The sequence below is a fragment of the Mustela lutreola genome, chromosome 14 (assembly GCF_030435805.1).
Source record: "Mustela lutreola isolate mMusLut2 chromosome 14, mMusLut2.pri, whole genome shotgun sequence".
NCBI classification, from domain to species: Eukaryota; Metazoa; Chordata; class Mammalia; order Carnivora; family Mustelidae; genus Mustela; species Mustela lutreola.
The window spans coordinates 37,690,005-37,715,360 of record NC_081303.1 but is presented as its reverse complement, the minus strand read 5'-3'; the positions used below and the strand labels follow the sequence as shown (position 1 = coordinate 37,715,360).

Sequence of the window (25,356 nt, the reverse complement as noted above, 5' to 3'; positions counted from 1 at the left end):
TGGTATAACATATTTCTTTGTTTCTTTGTGGTTTCTTTGACTTATCCTTAGCTTAATTACTTAATTACTTTATTGAGTGTTGAATTAAATTGATTTAACAGAAACACTTATTTCTTATAAAGTGAGAGAACAGAAATATCATTATTATATATCATCATACATATATATCATTATGTCATTATATCATTTATATATATATAAATATCATTATTATTGTTTACTAAAGCTTATTCTCTAAATTCTTTTGTCATTTTCAAAATGTTCACTCTTGTTTTACAGGTTACAGTAAAGTGAATATAAAATCTCCATGCTCTCGGGGCGCCTGGGTGGCTCAGGGGGTTAAGCCTCTGCCTTCGGCTCAGGTCATGATCCCAGGGGCCTGGGATCGAGTCCCGCATTGGGCTCTCTGCTCAGCAGGGAGCCTGCTTCTCCTCATCTCTCTCTCTGTCTGTCTCTCTGCCTATTTGTGATCTCTCTCTCTGTCAAATAAATAAATAAAATCTTTAAAAAAAAAAAAAATCTCCATGCTCTCTCTCGCTCTGTCTCTCAAATAAATAAGTAAATAAATAAAAAACGAAATCTTTAAAAAATAAAAAAATAAAATCTCTAAATTCTTTTTGCATTACACCATTACAGGCTGCCCATCAAGATTCAGATAGTCTTTCAATTTTTAATCTTTATTTTAAACAATTTTATTTATTCATTTGAGAGAGAGAGAGAGAGACAGAGAGAGTGCAAGCAGGGGGAGAGGCAGAGGGAGAAGCAGACCCCCAGCTGATCTGGGAGCAGGACATGGGGCTCGATCCCAGGACCTGGAGATCATGACCTGAGACAAAAGTAGATGCTTAACCATCTGAACCACCCAGGTGCCCCCTCAATTCTTAATCTTTATCTCCAGATTATCATGGCACTGAATTCTGTGTATTTGACGTATGGTATTTGTTGTGGACCCAGAACTTGAACTCTGAACCCCTAGTGCGGGTATATTTGGGGGTGGGGACTATACAGAGGTGGATATCAGTTAAGTAGGGTCACAATGGGGCCATAATCTGATAGCCCTGGTATCCTTGTAAGAAGAGAAGGAGACCCCAGATCCCTCCTCCTCTTTGGATGCATGCACACAAGAAAGGCATGTGGGGGCACAGCAGGCAGCCTGGGGGAAAGGCTCTCACCAGAAACTATGTTTCGGGCACCTTGACCTTGGACACCCAGCATCCAGGACTGTGAGAAGATAAAATTCTCCTGTTTGGGCCACCAAAGTCTGTGACATTTTGTTACAGCAGTCAGAGCAGGCTAATACAGTAATAAATATAAAGCTTATCAAGAAAAAATTTAAAGTGGTTTATTGAATTTACATGCTTGATTGTATCACCCGGGGATAACTGAATACAGTGACTTAAACAATTTTTAAATTTAAATTTAAAACATTTAGATATGCTTCTAAAATGCTGTCTGAAATGCCAGACTTTCTCCCTAACATAGAGATATCAGCCCCGCCTGAACAAAAGATTTCTACAGAAATATTTCTCATTGATGCCATTTTTCTCAAACATTGACAATAATGTTCTGTCATTATTTCAGAAATGATTCCTTACAAACTTCAAAGACCACCAAAATTCAATTTAAATTTCTCATTTTAAAATAAATTATTACTTGGAGGGAGGTGGGTGGGCTGGGGTGGCTGGGTGATGCACACTGGGGAGGGTATGTGCTATGGTGAACACTGTGAATTGTGTAAGACCGATGAATCATAGACCTGTACCCCTGAAACAAATAATACATTATATATTAATAAAAAAATAAATTATTACTATGCTTTTATGCAAAACACTGAAGTTTCATAGAAAATGAATATTTTACTGTCTTGATTTATAACTTCTCAAATAACTTGTTTTCTCCTTTCATGAGATACATGTTTTCCAATAAGTGGGACGATAGAGATTGCAGTGTATGTTTATATAGGTCGTACTCTCTCTTAAATGGCTGTTGAGTAGTTCATGTTTGGAAATGCTCTATCATATTTAAGCAGACGGTGGCTAGTGTTCATATTTTCAGGGTATTTTCTTAATATTTTTAGTCATTTTATCAACATTTCAAACATTTAAATTTAGCAGTTCTGTTCTTTCAAGTGCATTATTGTGTGAAACAGATCTCTGGATTGTTTTTCTTATTGAGAATTACAATCATCTTATGAAACCGTGAGCTTTGGGAGAATGTGATCTGCCCTCAAACTCAGCACTATTTGCCTCCCTGGCATCCAGGAGATGCTTGTATTTTTGTTAAAAACACTCAAATTAGGGGCGCCTGGCTAGCTGAGTGCGTTGAGCCTCCACCTTCAGGTTAGGTCATGATCTCAGGGTCCTGGAATGGAACCCCACATCGGGCTCTCTGCTTGGTGGGGACCTGCTTCCTCCTCTCTCTCTGCCTGTCTCTCTGCCTACTTGTGATCTCTCTCTGTCAAATAAATAAATAAAATCTTTTAAAAAAATGCTCAAATTATTATGAAGTGTTGAATTATTTTGTCATAATTTCATGTATTATGTGATTTTGTAGTAATTGTTGTGAGTGTGGGAGCTGGGAGTGTGGGAGAAGGGGCTCTGGACTGTGACTCACTGCCAGTATCACTCCTCGTTCTCCGCAGACTCGGAAGATAGAGGTGGACCATATTTAAGTGAACAGTAACAAACGGATCCACATTTCATTTTCTTTCACTGGTTCACCTTTAATATTCTATAGGTAAATTCTGAAATGCAGACATACGGGAACACTGCATTTAGCCCTTGCACAGACGTAGTGACTGTTGGAGTCGGTGGCAGGTGAGGGCCAGGGAGAGCTCTGGGAGTCAAGAGTCGGTGCACCCTGGGACACACGAGCCTGTCTTGGTGTGCTCACCACGGGCCCCTGTCACAGCTTCTGACAGTTGGTGAAACATTCGACGGATGAGTTTCACTTAGAACTTCATTATTTATTAGTTTTCCCATCCACAACCATAACCGTTATGCTATTTACCAATGAGAACAGAAACTTTCAAGACAACCAGACCATCCCTGCTGCAGTTATACTAGTGAATTTTGGCTGAATACGACTGCGAGGTGGAAAGTGGAAGATCTCAGAAGTCAAAGATCTTTCCAGTTCTGGAGAGATTCTGGGAGATGCCCCTCTGGGGTGAGACGAGAGGGGAGAATGACTCTGCCAATGACCAGGAGGAGGTGGGGAGCAAAGTCTTGTAGACGGGAAGGAGGCTGAAGTTGGGGTTCTGGAAGAGAGGAGACCCCTCTATGCTGTTTGACCCCCATGACTCGGGGAGGAGGCAAGACCTCACAGACACAGCTGTGTGGCGCCCAGGAAGGGTGCACCTGGGCACAAGGGCTCCCAGCGCTCCAGCTAGGAGGGAGCAGAAGGCCAGAGGTCAGAGGACCCGGGGCCAGGCCAGTTGGGATGGCAGCAGGAAGCAGGGTGGGCAGATGAGCAGTGGCAGAGAGAGGATCTGCCCAGTGTTTGGTGGAGGGAAGCCCCCTAGATCTCATGGGGAGCCCTGGCGAACGTGATACTGAATTCCTCGCTAGTCCGGTGGGAAGAAGACACACAGTTAGATTTCAGTCGTTTTAAAGAAAACGGAGAGGGGAGTGATCCGGTGCTCTCAAATCTGTGATTCAGAGTTGGCTCGCCCACGCAAGTGCACATGTGCCACGCGAGTGGGCATGGTCCAGAGTCAGACAAGCCAGCCCACAGAGATGGAGGCCCGCACAGCGACAGACAGGGGCTTCCTGAAGACGGTCACTGTGCTCCGCATGGAGCTCTCAATGGCAGACATTCAGCTTAGAAAAATTAGTGTTGGATGAATTACATGAAAGAAAACGGTTAAAAAACCCTAAGGGTGAGAGGTGCCTCGAGGGAAAATCTTTACATTCTGGATGGAACAAACGAGACCCAAATACAATCTGGGTCAACCAGGAAGCACGTGTGGCACACATTGGCGGTTGTGGAATGTGAGTGATAGCGGAGGAGCGCGTTCACTCTACCCCTTTGTCTACCTCTCTACACATTTGAAAAAATTTTTAAATGTTTTATTCATTTAGAGAGTGTGCACACAAGTTGGGGAGGGGCAAAGGGAGAGGGAGAAGCAGACTCCCCACTGAACACGGAACTGAGGGTTCATCCAAGGACCCTGAGATGATGACCTGAGCCGAAATCAAGAGTTGGACTGACTGAGCCACCCAGGCGGCCCTACACTGGAAAGTTTTATGAGAGAAAATCCCACAAATGGGTAGGGAAGAAATGTGAACATCCAAAAGGCCACCCAAAACCTTTTTTTCTTTGCCTTACTATTTGATAAAGGCCAGAATGAGAAAAAGACTCATCTCAGACTCACTTGCAATAAGGGATGGCAGCTGAGTGTCCGAATTCTGGCCAATCAAATGGAAGAGATCCTTCAGGAGGATTTCCATACTTTCCAAAAAAACATGCCTTCGTAGGCTGAAATTTTTTGGCTCTTTTCTTTTGTCCTGCCCACAACATGGATGGAGATGCAGCAACCTTTTTGTGACCATGAGAACCAAATCCATGTGCTAAGCATAGTAAGTCAGGAAGGTAAAAGGAGTTGGGGACAGTAATGGTGTCAAGGAGCTGCTATATCAGCCCTGAACTGATTATCTGATTTCCTCTTGCATCAGGAAAACATCCACCCCCCAATATTAAACCATGGTATCGGTTAAGAATTGTGACGGGGCACCTGGGTGGCTCAGTGGGTTAAGCGGCTGCCTTTGGCTCAGGTCATGATCTCAGGGTCCTGGGATCGAGCCCCACATTGGGCTCTCTGATCAGCGGGGAGCCTGCTTCCTCCTCTCTCTCTACCTGCCTCTCTGCCTACTTGTGATCTCTCTCTCTCTGTCAAATAAATATATAAAATCTTAAAAAAAAAAAAAAGAATTGTGTTTACCTCTAAGAGAACTCCTTACTCTCGAGCCTTAAAAAAAGTCAGAGGTTTTATTGTCTCACATTGTTAGAAGCCAGAGAATAGGAAATTCAGGGCTGGTTTGGTGGCTTTGTCATGTTGTCAATGGTACTTCCTCCATCTTTTTAGCTTTTCCATTCTTAATGTGTTGATTTCTTCCTCATTGTCACAATATGGCTTCTGTACCTCCCTATATCATATCTGCATTCCAGGCAAAGAAAAGTGTATATCTCCTGAGCTCAAACAGTGTCAAATGGCTGCTTGTGGCTACATGGTGGTTAGGAAAAAAAAAATAATAAAGCAATTTCCTTTCAATGTCTACAGTTGGTGAAACAATGTAGGTTGCTCTCTCAACATCCTTTCCTCAATACTTTTTCTCCTGCCTTCCTCTACTATGTCACGGGCAGTTCTTCTCCTCCTTCCTCTTCCAGCCCTCCCTTGTGAAGGAGTTATTTATAACCTCACCAATGAGGCTGGGAATCTTTCAAGTCCCTGACAGTTCTCACCACCACTAAATAACATTTGTTGAATTAATAAACTGTAACTACGTGCGGTTCTTATTTTCCGAGATTCTACTACCCCAGATAATTCTGCAGTTGAAGACACAAGATAAAGTAGGGCTGGGGAAAGCTCAAGAAAAACAGAGGCTAAAGTATGTATGGAACTTTGAAAGTCAGAGTGGTAGGATAATGGATTCAATTTTTGTTTGCTTGATATTTTATTTTGATGTAGACACTCCTGATTCCAGCAATGCTGAGCTAGGTCATTCAGACCAATCCTCCCACTAAAAACAATTTAAAAAGCTGAATAAAGTCTAAAAACATCTTCTGAAAAGCACCAAAGACTTAACCCAGAGAGTAGGAATTACTGTGGCCAAATTCTGAGGGTGGGCGAGATCCAGAGCCGTTGACCTAGCACTGGGAGACAGTTTTGCCCCCGGGCAAAAGATCAGCATTTGCTAATCTGGAGGAAGGGTAGGAAGGAGTCTGAATTAGGATTTTAGTGCTTTGTAGGGCTTTGGGGCAAAAGCCAAGTTCCAAGGGCTACGAGGGTTTGGGGCTTGATAACCACCTGCTTTGGCCGGATATCTAAAAGGATCACTCCTCGTGAATAAGGGTGAATTGAGAAAACCAGCCCTGAAACAGATGACGGTCTTCTGGTTACCCTAGAAAATCTCAAACCCTGCATTTGGAGCAAGAAAATTCTAGAATGTTCGTGTCCCCCACTTACCTGGCAAAAGATGTAGAAAATCCTCCGTGGGGAAAGAGGACATCATCTTAGTTCTCGAATTTCTGCAAAGAACTTAAAAAAAAAAAAAAAAAACCAAAAAACCAAACCTGCTTGACACACAATAAAAACCTTGTGGATATCAGAGGAGCGAGGACTCCACAAGCACGAGCCCCCAGAAGCAAAAGACAATAGATCAAACCCGATGGAACTCAAAATACTGCAACGATCACATCTCCCTGTGATATTTTCTTACTGTTTTGGTGGCACATAACTTGTATGGTATAATTACAACCTTAGTAACTGATATAAAGGAATGGTTGATATACAATGAAAAGCAAACAGAGCTAGAAGGCAGCACAGCCCCATGGTGTCGATGGTGTCTGAGAGCGGCCAACTCTGGTGCCCGTTTTATCCTTTTTCATTTCCGTATTTTCTAAATTTTCTTGAACGAGAATTTATACTAGAAGACATACAAGTAAAAGAGAAAGTGATAAAGAGTGTAGCCCAGAGTGGGGCTGGATTCACAGGTGCAAAACATCCTCAGTTGCCCAAGGTCCTGTGGCCAGAAGGGCCTCATACTTGGATGAATGCTCTGCTGCTTCTATCTTGAGATTCTTAAGAATTTTGAACATTTTGTACTTGGCCTCCCCAGTCCTGCATAGCCCTCACCCAGAGGCAGTTGAATGCTGATCGGTGGACCCTCTGTCAACAGCCACTGGGCTGGTCTGTTTTCTGTACTTCCCACTGAAAGGTGTCTAGTTTCTGAGTTGAAGGTGTGCCCACACAGCTGCAAGAACACGGAGGTATGGAGGAAAGCCCCCTGGGGCAGGAGCATGCAGGTCTCATCCTCGCTCTGTCCTGATGAATCTAGGACTAGCTCTCTCTAAGTCCTTCCGTTTATCTCCAGAGCCACTGGAGTCATAACTGTGCATGGCGATGAACACACCCGGCTCAGAATTGATCAACAACTATTTATTTAGCATGCACTCTGCAAGACAGCAGGAGCTCCGAGACCCACTCTCACCATGTGCTGAAATGACTGGAAATCGCTTACAAAGGAAACATGGCACGTTTCCAAGATGCTGGGCCACTGGGGCAAAGTGTGTAGACTATAACTCTACGCATAGGGAACGTGTAGCCAGACCCAGCCCCCACCCAGGTTCTTTCCTTATGTTTCCATTTAAACCCTTGACATAGACTGGAGTAGGCGTAGCCACTTTTTTATTTTTCAGATAAGAAAACCGAGGTTTAAAGAGGTTATAAGGGGCGCCTGGGTGACTCAGTGGGTTAAGCCTCTGCCTTCGGCTCAGGTCATGATCTCAGGGTCCTGGGATCAAGTCCTGCATCGGGCTCTCTGCTCAGCAGGGAGTCTGCTTCCCCCTCTCTCTCTGACTGCCTCTCTGCCTACTTGTGGTCTCTCTCTCTGTGTCAAATAAAGAAATAAAAAATCTTAAAAAAAAAAAAGAGGTTAAGAAACTTTCACGAAAGGGTCCGACTCCAAAAGCGTATGCTCTGGACAGTTCCACTGGACCTACACCAATAATAGTCAACGTGGCTGCCTTTCAGCCCAGACAGGGTCTGGGTCTCCCAACCGCAAGTCAGATAGCGGGGTGAGGGGGCGCTCCGAGGGAAAACCGCCCCTGGGGGACTTTGCAGGGGCTGGGGCAGCGCGGCCAACGCGGCCGCACGTGAAGGGCACTACAGGAGCAGTGTTGGGTCCCAAGGGTTCGTCCCGCGTCCCCAGCCACACAGGGCCGGCCCACTCGGGCGACGCTGCGAGCACCGGCGGCGGCGGCCGCGGCGGGGCGCGAGTACGCACGGTCCCCTCCCGCAGCTCCCACCTCCTCAGACGCACGTGTTCCGAGTCCCCGCCCGCGCCGCCTGCCGCAGGTGTCCTGGGAGAGGCGGACGCGCACAGCGCGGACGCCCCCGCCATAGATCCGCGGGCGGGGTCGGGGGGGGGCGGCGCTCGCAGCAGCGGGAGCCCGGGGCCGAGGTACAGGCGGCGGCGGCGGCGGCAGCAGCAGGTGGAGCGAGCTCGGAGGCGGGCGCGGCTCCCGGCCTGAAACCCGCCGCTGCGGCCCCCGGGGAGCAGGCAGGCCCGCGGGGCCCGGAGCCCTGTGCGCCCGGTCCAGCCTGGTTGCCGGGAAGGTCAGGTCGCCGCGCGGGACTCCCGCGCCTGCGACCCCCGCAAGACCTGTGCTCGCGGGAGGGAGCGCCGGCGGCTCTGGGATCTGGGAGGAGCTCGCGGGGCGGCGCGGGAGGGTCCCGGGTGGCGCTCCCGCCTCTCCTCGGACTCGGGCGCGGGAAGCCGCGGCTCTTCGGGCGCTGGAGCTGGTCGCGCGGCCCTCGCCGGGTTCGCCTTGGAGGCTCTCTGGCTGCACTGGTCTGCACGAGTTCTCTACTGACTGCTTTCCTCGATTTGGAGACTGTTCCCGCCAGCGACGCCGAAGCACCGGGCCGTGAGTCCGAGGGCGGGCGGACTGGCGTCCCCCCCCCCCCCCCCCCGCCGCAGCGTCGGGATCCCGGCGCTGACCGCCGCCCCTGACCCTCGAGGCTCCCCTGCTGGCCTGCCTCCTCCGAGCCTCCGGCCTCGACGCAAGGGACCTACCCTGCCCCTCTAGGAGGGAGGGCGGTCCTCAAGTGGCGCTGGCCTCCGAGGACCTTCTTGGTGTGCGGCGGGACTGGGGTGTGCTCGGCCCCGCCGCTGGCCATGGCCTTCACTTTCGCTGCTTTCTGCTACATGCTGTCCCTGGTGCTGTGCGCCGCGCTCATCTTCTTCGCCATCTGGCACGTGAGTAACCGGCAGCGGCTTCGCTCTTTCTTTTAGCCCCGTTCCTCCCTTCCTTCCCCGCTTTCTCTGAAGTACACCTGACCGTGGAGCTAGGGGCGGACGGCGCCAGCCGCCGCGCACCTACAGGATGGACCCTCGGCCGGTCCGGTCCCGGGTCAGGGGGACAGTTAGGGGCATCCCGAATCCGCGGCGCGCGCGCCCTTGGTGCCTGGCTGCTGGCGGGGGGCGGAGGGAGCGCTGGTTCCCTGGCGAGGCCCCAGTGCTGGGCCCGCGGCACGCGGCGGCGCCCCCGCCTACCCTGCTTCTTCCTACCCGCGGGGAGCGAAGGAGCGGCGCCGCTGCCGTCCCGGCAATTAGTCGAGTAACTGTAACAATTAAACATTGAAAATGTCAGCGTCTGCGGTGGGTTGCGTTTAGACACGTTTGGAGACAAAACGGAGACACCACAGGAGCGCCGTTGGAGAGGGCGCGCAGTGAGCGGGGCCTGGAGGAGACGGGACCAGCGGCGGGGATCGCCTGTCCCGTGGGGGGGAAGCCCCGGCGGGCCACGAGTTTCCCCCTCCTCCGCTGTCCCCGGGCCCAGCCACAAAGTCGCTGCAAGGCCCCGCGCAGGTGGCAGACTCCCCGCTCCAGCGTCCCGCCGTCCTTCCCGGGCTGCGCCCGGCTGGGAGCGGTGGAGGTGGGCCCGGGTTCTGCAGGTGCAGTGGGGGTCTAGGACGTGCAGCACTTCTGCATAAGGGGAGGGGGAGGCCGCAGTACAGATCGGTGCCACACTTGGCAAGCGCTCCCAGGGGCCCCTTCTCTGAGGGCCCCTTTCCCTCGCCAGCGGGGAGCTGGTGGGTAGAAGAACAGCGGAAGTCTGTGGAGTTCCAGACTGAGCCCGCAGATTGCAACCTCACCGACCTGCGAGTCTGGGGGTGGACAGGGACCCTGGCAGGGGTTCCTGGAGCCTGGTCTCTGTCTCGGACCAGCCTTCCAGAGCTCGTGTGCAGGGGCAGTTGCCCCACGGGAAGAGCTGCAGGCTGGGTGGGATGCTGGTGTTTCCTGGGGCAATTTCTGGAGTGAGAGGATTTATCTCAAGAACGAACTAAGCTAGAGCAGGTCCTGTTACAGGGCTTCCCAGGAGTGAGGAAAAGGAACAGGTTAACACTTCCTTTCACATCCCCAAAGCGAGAGTTGACCTAGGTGGTCCCCAGGCTTCCTCTTGCATCTAGATTGTGCAAGTCTGTGAATCAGTTGGTTTAGGAAGGTGGAGGAGCGTTGGAGAAGAAATTCAGACACAGGAATTTCTGGGCTGATCAAAAAATCAGGCGGTGAAAGTGATGGGATTTTGTGGTCTCTCCTCTGTCCCCGGATTCTGGGTCTAATTCTTTTTGCAGAAAGGAGCCTAGGGGTTGTTGACATTGTTAAGGGAGAATGAAACTCTACCTAATTTAGAATAAATAGGGGTGCAGAACAGATCACACCCAAACAGTGCGGCACGTACCTGCCTGTGTGTTTCAGTGGAGCTTTCTGTGTTTCCCCGGATCTGGGGAGTTATTTGGATTCCAGAAGGCTAACAACTCCCTTTTCGGCAATACTTCAGCTGCTGTTTCTTTATGTTTTTGTCTTGGCCAGAGGGTGGCGGGTAGCCGTGAGCTCCATCAAACTGTCAGCCCCAGGAGCAGAGCAGGTAACCAGCAAGAAGAATTTCCTCTCCCTCAGGGGAAGATAATAAATAATTCAAGAGCAGATTAATTAAGTGGATGGTGTGTGCAGCTGGTTGACCTGTGAATCGAAGCTGGACGGTGGGGTGATTCCCCTCAGCCTCCGTTCAGGTTTCAGGCGCGCACCCCCTTGTCCGGGGAATAGTTCGAATGCTGGCGGGTCCTGACCAGCTTCCCAGTGGGAGTGTCGTGTCAAGATTCCAGTTTCTGATAATAAAAAGAACCTGTGCTCTTTGAATTCCGATTATGAAGAGCGTGGCCAAGTCTCCAGCTTCTGTTCTTTCCTGTATATTTCCCTTCCCGCTGCCTCGGAATCAAACAGCCCAGAGCCTCCCCATGTTGATTTGGCTCCCAAGCATTGAAAGGGGAAATCGATGCACATGTGGTGTGTGTGGGTGTTGCCAATAGGGTGGTAATTACTTCCATGAAAGTTTAGGCTGTGCGTTTGCTTTGCTGGCTTCTTATCTTCCTTATATATTTTTTTGATCTGATAAGCCATATCGATTGCTTAGCTTATTGTAACATCCCCAGAGAATACAAGGTGCACTTAGCAATATACTACAGTTAAAAATCCTGCCAGTCGCTGTGTGTTGGTTCTAAGACAGGAAGACGGCACCTTTTTCTTACTTAATGATACACGCCTTCCTAGAGGGAATGATAGTAGCTACCACTTAAGGACCGAGTCCCACCAGCCAGTTCTAGGCACTCAGTGAGGACCTGTCACATGTCCCTCTAGGTGTTTACTTCCCCTGGAGGCCCAGGGGAAAGGGGGTTGTGGCCATATCCACATTGCTTTCAGGTCTTGTGTTTTACTTTGAAAATTTATTTGCATCTGTTTTCAAATGAAAGGAATTTGAATGGCAGATTAATTTTTTAATCAACCACTATTTGCCACATTTGGAACATTCAGAATAAAAGTGAGGGTGTGATTTTCTTTTGGGGTGTGTGTGTGTGTGTGTGTGTGTGTGGCTGTGCATGCCTTCAGGCACATGGTTTATGCTCCTGGAAGTCCTTCATTCCTCACAGCTGGCATTTTATAGATCCAGGGAACTGTGGATCAGAGAGGTCATGAAACTTGCCCGAGGTTGCACAGCTGGTGTGTGCTGGAGCTGGGATTTGAGCCGCACCTGAGCCTGGTGTGCCCATGTCGTCTTTCTAACTCAAGTCACTATCTTTGGCTTGTTTAACTTTGATAATAGTAGCTAATGTTTTTACACAGTGGATTACCTTTCTGTATAAATGAAATATTTGGGTCCAGAATTTCTGATTGGAGTTACAACAACAGAAACGACTGACACATTATATATCCTTTGAAAAAAGAGGAGATCCTATTTCAGTCTTTAAAAATCTAGTATTTCTGCTTATAAAATGATACAGGTTCCTTGCTGAAAAATTTGAACATACATATATGGAACAAAGTCACCATTAATCATGTTCTCCAGAAAAGATTTGGGGGTTTCTTCTTTCAAACATTACATATCCATGTATCTTAAAAAATTGCATATGGGGGCACCTGGGTGGCTCAGTGGGTTAAGCCTCTGCTTTCGTCTCAGGTCATGATCTCAGGGTCCTGGGATCGAGCCCCAAATCAGGCTCTCCGCTCAGTGGGGAGCCTGCTTCCCCCTCTCTCTCTGCCTGCCTCTCTGCCTACTTGTGATCTCTCTCTCTCTGTGTCAAATGAATAAATTAAAAAAAAATTGCATATGGATGTTTAGGAGGAAGCAAGGTGTTCTGAAGAGTTTCAAATGTGAAGTGATTTCTCTTTCCAGACAATGTAAAATGAACAGTGTTTACTGACAAAAGCACACTCAGCTCTGCCTTGGCCTTTTGCAGGCGGTCGCATTTATATAAATATAGATGAAACCATTCTTGGATCAAAGACCCATTTCAGATTTCTAGCTTTCAAAGTTTTTTTTTTTTTTTTTCATTTGTTATTTAAATACACAGAGTCACTTGTAAGGCCTCTGAATTTTTACAAGATACAAATAAAATGAATTCCTGATAATATTTCTTTGGACCCCGGGCAGCATTTTGCTGTGGGAGGGCCTGCAGGGGCCCCAGCAGATGATAACAGCACGTACTGACGAGACGCAGTTTTGCTGGGCAGGACAGTGTCCTGGTGGAGCCCCGCGGCCAGTCTCAGCCTGCCGCAGATCCTGCCCTGGGGACCTGGTGCCCCTCCCAGTCTCTCTTTTAAATCTGGAGAAAGGACGTAGTTGATGTGATGTGGTGGGCTGCCTGGGGTTGGACTAGCCTGGCTTTGGAGGACTCCACTTTGGTCTGCTCAGCAGGCGGAGCTGAGAGGTCAGCGACGCTCCCTTCTGCCTGGGACGGCCCGTGCCTTCTGGCATCTCTATGCCCGATGTGGGGTGCGGAAGGAAGCTCCCCCTTATCGGGGTCCCCCTAGTTCTCTAGAGCTGAAGGGCACTGCTGGGCTTGTGCAAGGGGCTCAGCAAATACCCCGCGGATGATTTCTTGTTCTCTTCTGGCTGACATGGTGACTCATTTCTGAATTGGCTTCTGGCTACTTCTCTGGGACTGTTCCCTGGGTGGTTTGAGCACATGCATTTTCTGCAGTAGCCTGGCCTTTTGGAACCATGGAATCTGTTGCTTTTACAACAGAAGACTGGCCACGAGCAGGGGTGTGAGGGCCCATCTCGAACCTAGCGGTTCTCTTGTGGGGCATAGCCTGGGGACGAGTGCTGGCTGTTCCCAGAGAGCGTGCCTTCAGTAGGGGGTGACATCAGTGCTGCCTCGTGTCCCCTGGCTGTTGACGGCCTCCAGCCTCTGGTTTGTCCTCTGCCCCCACTCAGGCTGGAGAGAGGAAGGAGGGTGTAGAATTCAAGGAGGCACCGGGCCCTATCCCCACTGCTTGGTGAAGTTCGGGGCCTGGTTGGGTGGGATGTTGTGGGGGGGGCACTGTGACATTTGACTTTGAGGTCAGCGTTCCTGAACAGACAGTAAAGGCAGAGACTGTTGGGAAGCCTTTGCCAGGTAACGCCTGAAGCCAGCTGGGCAGAGTCCCCTCCTGAATCACGAGGACTGGTGACCTGGCTTCACTCCTGTCCAGCAACTGTACCCCTGCCCGCGGCTCTGCACAGGGGTCTCCCCTACGCTCGCCTTCTGCTGCTCCCCCTCCCAGTATGTCAGCAAACCAGTTCCCCTGGCACCCCGCTCCCCTGGAAATGTGCTGGACAGTTAGAGCCCTTGCCAGCTCTCCCTGGGATGTCGTTCTGCCTCTGTCGGCCACTCCCCTAGGGTCCTGCCAGGCCCCGGCATCTGTCACAGTCATGGGCCTCCTCTGTGTCTCCCACCTTTCCGGGGCAGGGGGCAGGGCCCTCCACATTCTGTTGTTTGATCGAGGACCTGTGTGACCAGGACCGTTTCCCGTGTTCTACCCTGTGCCCCCAGACCTCACTGACCTCCAGCCAACTCTCACCATGGCTCTTGGTCCCTTGTGCCCACGGTCCCCTAGGAAACCACTCGGCCCCTGTCTGCCGTCTGCCTGTGCCCAGGGCTGCTGGCGCGGGTGATGTATGGCTCAGTCCTGGACCTCCAGCAGGCTCCTGGCCGGTTCTTTCAGCTCTTGTAATGCTGTTCCAGATCCTTGGCATTTTCCCAGAGCCCCCAAAGCCCCATACCCTCTCCCAGACTTCAATTCCAGTTGACAGAGAAGGTGGGGTTACTGGCAGGGACACCTGGGCACCTGGCCCATCCCCGAGCTGCTGAGTCTGCCAGCACCGGTCTCCTTCCCTCTTGGACTCAGAAGCGTCTCTCCTGTCGGGAGGCCAGCCCCTCCCCTGTGGGCTCCCCGGGGACATCACCCATCATGGCCCCCAGCTCCTGTGTCCTCAGCTGCTGCCCTCCGCTGGTCCATCCTTGGTGTCCCTGAACTCACGGGCCAGCTGCTTTGTGCTGGGCCCTCCCGATGCTGCTGGCCTCTTCCTTTGCAGACTGGTTTTTGCCTCCCTGTTCCCTCTTTATTCTTGTAGCAAATGTTCAGAAAAGCACCAAGACTGAGAAGCCTTCTGCTCCCGCCATCCAGAATCAGCAAATGTTAGCATTTTGCCACTTGAGTGTCTTAACCACCTTATTTAAGGCAATGTGTTTTCCGTTGGCTCCGCCTCGCGTCCCGCCTATTCTTGGCTCTGCTCTCGCAAAAGCTCTGGTGGCCAGTCTCCCAGTGCCATTCAGGGCTCCACTGTGGCCTGTCCATGGCCTTGGGCTCAGGTGACCAGTCTCCCAGTGCCATTCAGGGCTCCACTGTGGCCTGTCCATGGCCTTGGGCTCCAGTGGCCAGTCTCCCAGTGCCATTCAGGGCTCCACTGTGGCTTGTCCATGGCCTTGGGCTCAGGTGACCAGTCTCCCAGTGCCATACAGGAGTCCTCCGTGGTGTGTCCATGGCCTCGAGGTACTGGCCCACATCCTCCTTGTGGCTCTTCCTCCTTTGCCCCCATCCCAAAGTGCCAGTGCCCTTGACCCTGTAGATCGTGTATGCGGCTATCTGCCCCACAGTCTGGTTCGGGCCCTCCTCCACCCCAGTGATTGCCTGCAGTGCCCGTTAGTCCATTAGTGTCGCCTCTGGCTGCCCCATGTACACCTGGCCCAGGCCTTCTCCTGCCCTTTCTCAGGATGCACGCCCCTTCTGGAGCAGCACCCTTGGTTAAATCTCACCGGAATGACTTCCCTGCCCCAGCTTCTAGGAGAGAACTTTTGAGCTCCTCATGTCATCCTCATACTAAACACTTTTTCTGGCTGCTAGGGCCTGCAGGGTCTGGGCCTAGGTCATGCTTTGACCACTTGGCTTCAATGTTCCTGACATTCTCAGCTTCTTGTAGTTCCTAGCACGGGCTGTCCTGTAGCTCAGCAGAGCTCAGTGGCTCTGCCCCGTCCCAGCCTCTGTCCTCAGCAATGCCTGGCTGTCTTGGTCCCTGACCCCGCCATGCTGGTACCCTGGTCTGAGCCCCTCTGTTGCACTCGTCCCCAGGGATTGCTTTGGATTGTTAGCCCTTCTGGGGCAGGAACTACCACCCTCACTTGTAGCCTGAGGTGCCCCTCACCCTCCACAGAAGTGTCTCTATGGTCAGAGCCCAGGGAGGGTAAAAGACACAAATCCAGGATCTGGATGATTGCCTGCACCAGCCAAGATCCGCAGACTCTTCCTCAGTGAATGGTTTCCCCGATTTATCTGGTTATAGCAGTTATCTGGGTGCTTATTAAAAGTGCACTCATGGAGCCTGCCCGGGTGGTAGGAGCACATCTAAGCTCAGCCCGGCATCCCTGGAGTGGGGGAGACACTCGACGGGGCATCCAAGTCTGGAGGGCCACTCTGGGCTCGGGTTCTGAACAGGAGAGGTGAGGAGGGAGGGAGCCATTGGAGTGGGTAGTCAGATAGACAGGATGATGTTGGCTGGGATGATTTATGCATGCAGACAGCAGCCCCACAGCGTCTGGGGACACCAATTTTTGATCAGCGGTGATGGTGAGATGCGCCATCCTCCCTTCCTGTGATGCCCGGGTGCAGACAGTCCCCTTGCAGCTTAGATAAGGCGGATCTGAGGTTCTAGCCTGATGTCTCTGCCATTTGGATTCCTGGTGAGATGCTGGTCTTCTGGTGGAGGGAGGTTGTCAGGAAGGGACAGGGGCTGTGTCCATTTAAAGAGGCTGAGTATATTCTGCTCCAGCCCTGAGGCCGTGCATAGGACCTGTGCACCCAGCTCTGCCGGACGGGAAGTGGTTAGTATCTGGGATTGCTCGCAGCCAGGACCCCTGTGTCCTAACATGGGGAACCGAGACTTTCTAGAACATCTTTTATCAGCTCTTGGAGTCTGATTAATTCCCATAAAGGTTACTGAAAGCTCCAAGTGCACAATTAAATCCTGAATTGGTCTCTGAATACCAATCTGGAACCTAACAATGAGGCTGGTGAATATTTTTAATGTGACATAGAAGTGGCAAAGCGCGAGACATTCTTGCATGCTGAATAAAATAAAGCCTGAGCGAAAACCACCGAAAACCACTGCAAAAGATACAGAAATCAAGATGAAGCTGGGAGACGTTAATGAAGTTTCTGACATTTCTGACATTCAAGCCAGGCCAACGCCGCAGAGTCCCAGGAGCACTAGCAGCCGGTGGGCATGCACAGCTGTCGAGGGGATGGCTCGGCACCGCGGGCCCTGGCACCCCCTCAGATGGGCCTCTGAGAACAGGGCCTCCCATCACCGACTGACCCCCAGGCCGTGCTTGCAAGGGAGGCGTGCGGCTGTCTCTCTCCAGGATCTTTGAGCCTCCATCTTCCCAAAACTGGCACAGGGCCCCAGTCCGGGGTACAGAGCTGGGCAGGGTGGCCCTGTCCCCTGCCCTCATGAAACTATTTGGCCCAGACTCAGCCTGCCTGGTCAAGCTCCCCCAGTTTCTGTGGTTCTGGCCCATGGCTGGCCTTTCTCCACGTCAGCCTGGCTGCCCAACTGGTGGTTTCTCCTTTAGGCACTGCTCTGCTCCTCTCATGTTTTAACTTCATTTTTTTTTTTTTTTTTTTTTTATTGTAGCAAAATATATGTCACATAGAATTGACTATTTTCCAACCATGTTTAAGGGGACATCTCAGCGGCATTAAGTGTGTTCATGTCATTCCGCCACCATCCCTACTGTCCACTTCTAGAACTTTCTCATTCTCTCACCCTGTCCCCATGAAACACTGACCCCCACCCTCAGGCTCCTCAGCCCTGGCGCCCCCGTCTCGCCATCATCCTGCCTGTCATCTTTGGACGTGGCTGCTCTCGGTGCCTTGTACAAGTGAGTCCTGTCCGTCCATCTGGCTGCCTGGCTCAGGAGCACGGTGCCCTGGAGACTCCTCCATGTGGGGGCAGGTGCCGTCTTGTTCCTTCTTGCGGTCGGAAAGCATCTCGTTGTCTTCCGATTTGCTCATCCCTTCCTCCGCTGGGTCCACCTGGGCTCTTTCTGTGAGCAGGTGGCCGGGGGTCTCTGATGCTCCATTTTCCCTGCTTCTGCGTGCATACCCAGAAGCGGAGACCTGGGGTCCGTGGGGATTCTCTTTACTTTCTGTGGTTCCCCTACTTCCACGGGCAGACCTCTCTCAGTCCTCAGCCTTGGTTGCGTGGGCTCTGGGCCCCGTCTTGACCTCTGGCCCCTGCCAGTGGCCTCTGTCTGCCTTCTTCCGGGACCGATGACAGCTACGACTGCCCCGGTGAACTCATGGGCTGAAATGCCCACTCCGTTTTGTTACGTTACTCTGGAGCCCTCAAGTCTTCTAGGCGAGTTGGTGAAAGACTATCTTTTCAAGTCTCAGCTTTGGGTCCTCATCCGTCAGAAGTTGTAAGCGGCTCTTGGCTTTGACCGGGGAGAGCGCCCCAGGAGGCTTCCTCAGGAAGACACAACAGTATTTGCCTGAGAATGGGCACACACACCAGAGTGAGGACCCAGGGGATCTGGTGAAAATTTTGTTGTTCAATAAAACCCAACTTGCATTTCTGCTCTCACAAGGGTGGGGGCCACAGAGGCTCGCTTGGCCTTGGTGGCTACCAAGGGTGGAGGGGGAGGCCTGGGGGCTCACCGGGGCCGGGAGGGGCCAGCGCCGGGGGCGGGGTGGGGGGACTGTCAGCTCATGAGCGATTCGCAGAATGGCTTTATTTTCTAGCTCTCTTGAGCTACCTTGAGTCACAAAAGTGGTTAAAAAAAATACACCAACCCAGATTAATAAAAATATAATTGCCCTCTGTCTGTCTGTGTCTGTGTCTCTCACACACGCACACAGTTAGCACCACCACCAAAAATATTCCCTAGCAGGGTCAAGCCCTCACGTCCCTGGCCAGACCTTCAGGGAGGATGGATTTGCTTTTCTCCGTCGCGCTGGGGGAAGGGTTCGTGGTGGATGTGGGCTGGGGGGGGGGGGGGCGGGGAGTGCGACGAATGACTGTGTGCCCGTTTGCCTTCGTGGGGGCGGTGGAGACATACACCTCCCCCGACTCTCTGTACCTGGGGGCTTGTGGCCCAGAGCCCCAGCCGGAGCCTGCCTGCGGGTGGCCAACGCCTGGAACTGCCTGAGTCTGGGCTGGGGTTGACGCCGCCCGGCCAGACTGGGCTGTAACGGGTCCTTGGTGCTGGGCACACGTTTCTGACGGGATCATACCCGACGTCCAGCCTTCCCACTGCAGGAGGAACCGCAGGCCAGGGCACCAGGAATCCCTGTTGAATATGTCCCCCTCCTTCCATTCCTCTGGCTTTCCATTCATATTTTCTGGGATTGCGCCCGGCTCCGCACCGCCCCCCACAGGTGCTCCCGCGGGCTGGGCGCTCCTGGGCGTGTGCTGGGTGATGAGTCCAAGGCTCAGGGGCTCCCAGGCCATGAGCTCTCTCTCCTTCCTTCCCGCCCTTCTTCCTCTCTTGCTTTTGACCTCCTTTTGTTCCTTCTCCTTGGCATGGAGCCTAGATCTGTCGGAGGCTGCACAATATTACTTAGCCCAGCTGGAGGGCCCCAGGGCTGGGAAGTTAGCTGCCACCACATCCCTCCCCCTAGGCGAGGGGAACTGCAGGCTGACATTTCCAGAGCAGCCGCCTTAGGTAACTCTGCTGTCACGCCTGCCCGGGGTCCATTTGGACGCTCGGATCCAGCTCTCCTGCTGGGGAAAAATGCAGGGGAGGAAAGCAGAATCTTGGAGCTGACTTCCTATTTTTTTTTCTTATTGGCAACTGATTCATGAACCCTAAAAAAAGAGTTGATAGCAACATAGCCAGCTAGCTATAGCAGCCCAGATGGTCCCCTATATAATAGAGACATTTGTCTCCTGGATAAAAAAAATATTTAAATGTGTTCTGTGAGCTTATTGAGAAAAGGAATTAGCAACAGCAGGGGTTGCGGGCATGGAGACAGCCCGGTGATTCGAGCCCCATGGAGCACAGAGATGAGGAAGGGGGAATTAGAGGTGTGAGGCCGGATGTGCGGGGAACCCTGAGCCGGCAAGAGATGACTCCAGGGTGCCCGCTGCGCCCCTTGTCCCTCCGGCACGCTGTGGGCTGAGGGGCCTGTCCTGACGTGCGCATGCGGAGATCAAGCCCTGTGGCCCGAGGCACGGCCAGCTGGGGAGGCTTTGTGGCAGCTGTAGGCAGACCAGGGCCAAAGAGGACACGTTTGTGCCAACCGTTCAATTCTACACTGAACGGATAGACAGATGATCCGCTGCTTCCTTTCTGTGTGGTCGCTGGGAAATGGTGTGGGCCCTGTGAATCTCCTGGGCCTGCCCAAAACCCTTTCAGAGCTTTGATTGTTCCCATTGTCGCCTGTCCTGGGCAGGTCACTGGGTGGAGATCCTGCTGGTGATGGGGTTTCTGAGCCATGGTGGCCAAGAGCTGATGCCAGCGGCTTTGTGAGGAGGGAGGGCGCAGTGACAGCCATGGAGCGGGAGCAGGGAGCGGTGGCAGTGGGGGGTAGGTGGAGGGGATGGTCTCCCAGAGCATGCAGAATCCTCATCTGGGGTTGGGATCGAACCAGATGCGTGGCACCTCGAGCCCCTTCATCATGACTGGAGCGTGACTTTCCCAGGATGCTGTTTCTTGGAGGATGCGGAGGGAAATGAGAGCTCGCCAGGAAAGCGTGTGTGCTGAGTGCAGGGAAATGACTGGAGAGACATGTGTTTGGTCTTGACACCCTTTTCCCTCCCTGGCTGACAGTTGGAGACCCCAAAGTCATGCCCTGAGAAAGGGGCTGGCCGCCCCCTGAGTGGGCATTGCTGCTGAGCGGCGTTCTCCACACATTGCTCTGTGGGTGCCCGGTCCCTGCACCTCCCCGGGCAGCGCGCACGGGCGTGCATGTATGTACACATGTGCACATGCGCGGGTGTGTGCCCGCGTGTCTGTGCACGTGTGTGAGCATGTGCATGCGGGTGTGTGATGTGTGTGTGTAGAATGAGGGTGCCGAACACAGCGATCTCTGGGGTCCTCTCCAGCTCTCCTGTGGCTTGTGGTCTGCACCCTGTTCTTCCCTACCTCCGACAGTGGCCTTTTTTTCTGATGGTCTTCCATGTAGGGAACACATTGGCTGAGGTTTTAGAGATTGGTTCTGCCCTCCCCACCCCCATAATCAGCACAGGGATTCTGGGGAGCATGGGTGGAGGGCTCATACAGTGCGTGGGGTGGCAGGTCTGCAGAACAAGCCTTGACACAGAAGTCCCTGGATTTAGGTTGCTGGCCCTCCGCCCCCCGTCCTAGAATCGCTGCTTCTGAGGATAGAGAGTCTCCTAGGCTCGGCTTGGGTGGTGTCCCTGTTGGCAGCCCCGAGCAGTGGGAAATGTCATGGACTGTCCAGGCACCTGGATTCTCCCTCCCCCTGGGACGGTGCTCAGGTGGGAAATCAGACTGGTGTGAAAGGGGGCATAGATGCTGGGTGACCAGAACGGGAGGATGTTCCCTCCCTGAGCTCTCCAGCGTCTCTGTCCCCTCCCCTGTGCTCAGAGAAGGCGAACTTGTCCCTAAAGCAGAGGTTAGCTTCCTGGGGCCATGGACGCTATGCTGTGTTAGCCCAGGGGAGCTGCAGAAGCTCACGCCACAGGATGTGCAGCAGCTCTGCTGTGGCCATGAGACTGGCCCACCCGGGTGATGACTATCCACTGCCCATCAGGAGGGTCTCCACCATCTCTTCATTGAAGTGTGCCATGGGGGCCATGTGACATGCCTCCATGGCACACGGTTGGGCTTCATCTGACTGTCCCGGCCTCTGTCCCCTGCCTCGTGCAGAGCCGAGTGTGGGAGGCCCCTCCCAAGCCCTGTCTCAACCACTGAATGTACCCCCTCTGCGTGCCTGCCCGGAGCCACTGTCGCATAATTAGCAAAGCCAACAACTTCCACCACTGTAGAGGAGTAAGCTGTTTTGCTCTGTACACGGGAGGCAGCATCAGTTGTCTCCCGAGGGGACAGGTGACGGTATTGGCTCAGAGCGAGGCTATGCGCCGGCTCCTCTGTTAAAATTAGCTCCTCCTGCGTTCTAGAATCGTCATGAAGGAGCCAAATAAAGGTAGGCATGGCAGGATTCTTCCGTGGCTCTGGGAGGAGCGTGTTGTTTTCGGAAGTCAGTCCCCCAGCCACGGGACCCGCCGAGCACTGGGAGAAAGGCAGGGTACAGGCCACAGGGACAGAGGAGTGCCTGGCCACGTCCCTGTGAGACCTTGGCTGTGAGGAGCGGCTCTTAGTTCGTGGACTCCCTCCCTCTGGGTCCTCTTTCTTCCTTTTTCTTTCTTTTTTAAAAAGATTTTATTTATTTATTTGACAGAGAGAGAGAGAGAGATCACAAGTAGGCAGAGAGGCAAGCAGAGAGAGAGGGGGAAGCAGGCTCCCTGCTGAGCAGAGAGCCCAATGCAGGGCTTGATCCCAGGACCCTGAGATCATGACCTGAGCCGAAGGCAGAGGCTTAACCCACTGAGCCACCCAGGTGCCTCCTGGGTCCCCTTTCTTATGTCAAACACCAGGGGGCGGGGTGCATTTCGTTCAAGAAAAAAAAAAAAAAATCAATACAACAAACCAAAACCAAAGGCAGTAAAGTGTTTGGGGTCAAGGGCTCAGCTGTGCTATTAAGGGGCTTGTGGGCTATGGTGTGCTCAGCGGGTGACACTCCTCCTGAATTCAGGGCAGATGGAGGGTTTGGTGTCCTTCTTGTTGATGTGTTTGGGATGGAGTCACACAATCAGGCAGTACTGGAATCCCGACAGCAAGAGGGACCTGAGGTCATCAGGCCAGTCTTCTTGTTTGGGAATGGAGCTCCGTTAACCCCGAGAGACGGCACACAGCCTGTCCCGGGAGGCTGAGCTGCCTGGAGATAGGGTCGTGATGTCTGCTGGGGAGACCGGGAGATTCTGGGGAGCCTGGGGCCAGCCCTGCCCCCAGGATGCCTGTGCCCACAGCCAGGTGGACTCTCTTCCCTTCCTTGCAACCAGCCTCTGTTTCCTGCTCTGGAAGAGGTGCGGTGGCGGGGTCAGGGGCTCCCGTGGCTGCCTGACCAGCCTCCCCTTCCCTCCCCCCACAGTGTTGCTCTTCAGAAAGTCTTGGCGAGGGAGGGGGGGTCCGGGAGGTCTCTCACCCTCCTCTCCTCTCTGCTGTGTTCAGTACTGCGGTTCGGTCCCACACGTGTCCCAAACCCTCCCCCCCCCCCCCAACCCCCGACCCCTGCTCACAGCTCCTTTAGGCTCACTGTCTTGCAGAGGAAGTGTGATCTCTTGGTTCTTTGGTCTGTGAGTTTTCCTCCCCCTCAAGACTCTCCTCCCCTCCCCTCAAGGACCTTGGGGATCGAGGCGGGGTCTTGTGAACAGCGCTGGTCTCTGACGTCTGTCTTCAACAGGAATGGCCGCTGCCTTGCCCTCCCCTTGAAGTGGACTTTCAAGTAGAAGATGTCCTACTAGCTGACAATTTTGTGATTCACTCCGGGATGGGATCCCCTTGTCCTGCTCCCCACCCAAGTCCTCTGGTCTGTGTAGGAGTGGGGGGCAATCATGTATTTACCCCTCAGCATCCCCACCGCCTTCCCGAGCTGCTGTCCGCTTGGGGTGTCTGTGCCCAGGGTGGGAGGGCCTGGGGGACCGAGGGACTCTGAAACGCTTTCCAGCCCTGCCTGCTGTGTTGTGAACCGGGGGTTATGGGAGTGGCCCTGAGCCCAAGGGATATAGGTCACCAGCAGCCAAGATGTCCTTCATGTGTGTCATCACCCGAGGGAGGGCTGAGCGGTCCTTAGGGAGCAGAGGCGGTTGAGACGGGCTGGAGGTCCCTGCTGGTCATTTCCCAGGTGGCAGGTCTGACAGTGAGGAGGGAGGGCCAGCGTGAGGACAGGTGGAGGTGGCAGGTTCCTGCAAAACCGTTGACTTTCAGTCACAGGGTCACACTGAGTTATTTCACTTGGTGCGGTGTTGTCTCCTTGCTCAGGCAGGTTCGGTACCCGCGGGCCTCTGAGCTCTCTTCAGTGTCTTTGGGGTTGGGCTCCTCAAGGCGCCGAGGGGATAGCCTGGGCCTAGGCTGAGCCTCCCCGTGACCTGGGCGCCCCTGGCTGTCACCCTAACCTGTAGCACCTCCTCCCTGGCGAGGGGCTCAGCCTGAGGCAGGACAGGCTAGGCACTGTTACAGGGGAGGGGAGTGGATGGGAAGGCCCCCTGTTGCCCACTAGACACCTCCTGGGAACAGTGTCCAAACACGAGTACCTGTGCCCCCAGGACCCACTCAGCACACTTCCCCCCACTGGCCCCTCTGGGGTTCCCACTGTTACCGTCCTCTGGGGACAGTGTCGGGGCCTGTAGCCACTCTGGTCAGTGCCTCCTCACTTCTCCGTCCCTCGTCCCGTCCATAGAAACTTAAGGCCTAGGGCACCTTCCCGCCGTGGTTTCCCTGTGCAGCCACCAGCACGGCCCAACACTCTGAGTTCTCGGGCCCCAAAGGAAGCCAGGCACACACGATGTGAGAGTGGGAGATTGTGATGACCACGGGGTCTCAGGGCCTCTGCTGGATCCCAGGGCCTCTTTAGAGCACCAGTGCATTTCCCCAGCGAAGGGGGCTGGCTGTCAGAGCCTGCGAGCCACTGCCCACAGCACCCCTGCTGTCTTCTCTGTCAGCGTCTTCATGCTGGCGTCTCTTGCAGGATGGGATACTGGCCTGTCCCCACCTCTGCGGATTCCCGAGGCCACTGGGCTCCAGCTTTCGTTCCCCAGGACTAGTTAACAGAAAGCAACCAGGTTGTTGGAGGGGCGAAGCCGGGCTGTTCTGTTTGATTTGTCAAGAAGGCTGAGCACCTGCGCTCCTCCCACGGGGACACCTGTGGCCTCTGTCCGTCTGTCCGTCAGTGGGTGGTGCGTGGTTGGTGAGAGACGGCTTGCCCTGGGAAGGCTGCTGCTTGTTGCTCGAGCGTTTGCTGTAGGAGGTGTTTGTCACCTGTGTCTGAGTGTTCCTTCCAGTTCTTCTAGATCAGCGGATCTCCAGCTCCTGGGCGCATGCGAGTCACCGGCAACCTGACACCCAGTTCTGATGGTTCCTGCCCGTGGGACTGTGGTTTGGGCAGGAACGCTGGTTGTGCTGTTTGGACATGGGAGTGTGTCAGTGATCCTTTACTGACGTGGCTGTTTGGTGCCCTTGAGGGGAGGGTGGGCATCACTGTGGAGGTCGCTAGTGCTGGGGGAGCACTGACCCATCTGGGGCCCGTTCTACTGGCAGGGACCTCGTGTCCCTGGCATTCTGTTACTGAAGATCTTAGAGTTATCTGTTTTTCTGTTGAGAAATCGAGGCACTTTATAGGGAGTGCATGGCCAAGACAGGCTTGCCTGCCCCCCAGCACAGCCCTGGCCATGTGCTGCGCTACCCTCACTGTGGTCCGCCTGTTGGGAACCAGTTCAAGCTCTCTGTGCTCTGTAGCTACAGATTCGTCTTTTATCTTTAATTTATTTTAATTAATTTTTAAAAGATGTATTTATTTAGAAAGAGAGCAAGCGAGTGGAGGGAGGGGGACAAACAGACTCCCCCTGAGCATGGAGCCAGATGTGGGGCTCGATCCCATGACCCCGAGATCATGACCTGAGCTGGAATCAAGAGTCAGACGCTTAGCCGACTAAGCCCTCGAGGCACCCCTGTTTGTTTTTAAGGAGAATGGTCAGTGTCTCTGATTTCTCATGGTCCCAGAGCTGCATGTGTTC

General features: G+C 53.2%; 1 protein-coding gene across 1 annotated transcript in view; it reads left to right on the top strand.

Annotated features, from left to right (window-relative positions):
* The first annotated feature begins 8,125 nt into the window (after positions 1 to 8,125).
* Positions 8,126 to 25,356, top strand: part of CNIH3 (cornichon family AMPA receptor auxiliary protein 3) — a 91,641-nt gene continuing 74,410 nt past the window's right edge. Inside the window, exon 1 of the mRNA XM_059146632.1 lies at positions 8,126 to 8,978. Within this exon, the coding sequence (XP_059002615.1) occupies positions 8,898 to 8,978 (81 nt within the window). The 5' untranslated portion in view covers positions 8,126 to 8,897. The remainder of the gene's footprint in view (positions 8,979 to 25,356) is intronic.